The 2,500-nt window shown below is 43.2% G+C and overlaps 1 protein-coding gene across 3 annotated transcripts in view; it reads left to right on the top strand.

Moving 5' to 3' along the window:
* Positions 1-2,500, top strand: part of LOC144515981 (exocyst complex component 3-like protein 2) — a 68,647-nt gene that overhangs the window by 62,272 nt on the left and 3,875 nt on the right. For all 3 annotated transcript variants that reach the window (XM_078247220.1, XM_078247219.1, XM_078247221.1), the window contains exon 14: positions 627-748. In XM_078247220.1, the coding sequence (XP_078103346.1) occupies positions 627-748 (122 nt within the window). The remainder of the gene's footprint in view (positions 1-626; positions 749-2,500) is intronic.

Genomic DNA, 2,500 nt, shown 5'->3' with positions numbered 1-2,500 from the left:
GCCCAGAATGCACCTGAACACTCCTCCCTGTAAGACCAGCACGCCCAGAATGCACCTGAACACACCTCCTGTAAGACCAGCACGCCCAGAATGCACCTGAACACACCTCCCGTAAGACCAGCACGCCCAGAATGCACCTGAACACACCTCCCTGTAAGACCAGCACGCCCAGAATGCACCTGAACACACCTCCCTGTAAGACCAGCACGCCCAGAATGCACCTGAACACACCTCCCTGTAAGACCAGCACGCCCAGAATGCACCTGAACACACCTCCCTGTAAGACCAGCACGCCCAGAATGCACCTGAACACACCTCCCTGTAAGACCAGCACGCCCAGAAGACACTTGCGTCGGGCTTTGCAGGATAGGAGCCCACAGTCATTACAATTTACAATGTGTGTTGCTTTCTTTTTCACTTTTTTTCAATGCTTTTGTGGCTTTTTTCATCATTCTTTGCGCTTTTTAAAAAGAAAACATTTCACGCAGTTTTTTCGGTGCTTTCTGCACTTTTTCAACGTTGTTGTGGCTTTCTGTGTTTGATGATCATGTGTGACAGTTTGTTTCTGTCTCTGTCTGTCTGTCGGGATGAATAATAGTAATATTATTATGGTTTTTGTCTGTCAGGAGTCTCCGTCCAGCTGGTTGGACAGTGCTCTGTCTCACATCTCGGAGATCATCCAGCTGGAGGACGTCCCGTCCATCCAGATGGAGGTCGGGGTTCTGGTCCGAGAGTTTCCTGACGTCAGGTACGAACACGACAACACGCATTCCCATTGAGACGGAGCGCATTTAACTCTCCTGTTGTCCTCGGGTCAAATTTGAAAAAATCAGAAATATTTATGTTTTTATTTATTTTTTAATACAAATTACCCAAAAATTTGATGGATTCCATACAATGCATTTCGCACGTACATTTCATGATCACTACTTTTATTGAATTTTGGATGTTTTATTCAAGTTTTAGCATTTCCAAAAAAATGTAAATGGTTTCAAAACTGTATTCTGACTAAACTTTGACACTTTGAAGTCTCTGATTATCCATCATCAAACTGTTCTCTAATATTAATCTAAATATGTCATAATTTCTGCTTTTTTAACTCAAAAATGAGGTATAATTTCCTTAAAAATGAGGATTATTGTCCCTGAATTCCAAAAATAATTGTAAACCTAGTGGTAATATATTGGTGTTAGTGGTTGGGTAAAAAAAGCATCACAAACATAAGGGTTAAAGATCCTGTTCTCCTCGGGTTAGAGTCTTTTCAAGGAGGAGGAGAGGAGGTTTTTCAGGTTCACCATTTGGGTCTTTATTTACAAAAATGACACCAAAATATACTCAAAACCAAAATGCAAAAACCAAAATATTAAACTGAGGCAAAATAACAGCAAACAAACCGGCAACCTCACAGCAAGCTGCCAAGATTCCTCAAGCCTTCTTCTCCTGAAGCCCTTTTTAACTCAGCCTCCCTTAATTAGAAACTACCACCTGCACAGGTGATTATAGGGTGAGCTAACCTGAGCAAGCAACAGTAACACGTCATCTAACACTAACATCATTACAATTAGATTAGTTACTGCTGACATTACTATTTATACATATATGTTCACCCACTTCAATAGGCACCCCAAATATTATAAACATGTCATCTACTGCAGAACTATCTTACCTTTCCCCTTAGGATTGCCCAGCCCCTCCCTACAGAAAGGTAGCCTGATCCTACCAGACTCTGGTCCACTAGCCTGGTCCTACCAGACTCTGGTACATTAGCCTGATCCTACCAGACTCTGGTACACTAGCCTGGTCCTACCAGACTCTGGTCCATTAGCCTGATCCTACCAGACTCTGGTCCATTAGCCTGATCCTACCAGACTCTGGTCCATTAGCCTGATCCTACCAGACTCTGGTCCACTAGCCTGGTCCTACCAGACTCTGGTACGTTAGCCTGGTCCTACCAGACTCTGGTACACTAGCCTGGTCCTACCAGACTCTGGTACACTAGCCTGGTCCTACCAGACTCTGGTCCATTAGCCTGATCCTACCAGACTCTGGTCCACTAGCCTGGTCCTACCAGACTCTGGTACACTAGCCTGGTCCTACCAGACTCTGGTCCATTATAGCTGTTACACACCAACCAGACGGCCGACCGTCGGCAGAAAAAGTCGGACTGATCAGTCGGGTCCCCAAGGTCCAAAATAATGCCTCAAAACACACTGAGGCGACCCAGACTTGAGCGTACATTTCACTCTCCTGTTTCTTTGCAACCTTTTCTGATTGTATTGCGTTATATGCTTCATTCTTTTTATTGTATGTGTTGTTTTTGTACTTGGCTCCTGATGTAAAGCACTTTGGATACCTGCTGGCGCTGTAAAGTGCTATATAAATACATTTTGATTAATTGACTGATTGACAAAAATTAGAATATTTCATATAAGTGAGGTTTATTGACCATGAATTTCAAAAATAAGTGTAAAACTAGTGCAAATAAATAGGTCTATTGGTG

Source organism: Sander vitreus, chromosome 3 (genome assembly GCF_031162955.1).
Source record: "Sander vitreus isolate 19-12246 chromosome 3, sanVit1, whole genome shotgun sequence".
Lineage (NCBI taxonomy): Eukaryota > Metazoa > Chordata > Actinopteri > Perciformes > Percidae > Sander > Sander vitreus.
This window is presented reverse-complemented; position numbering and strand designations above follow the sequence as displayed.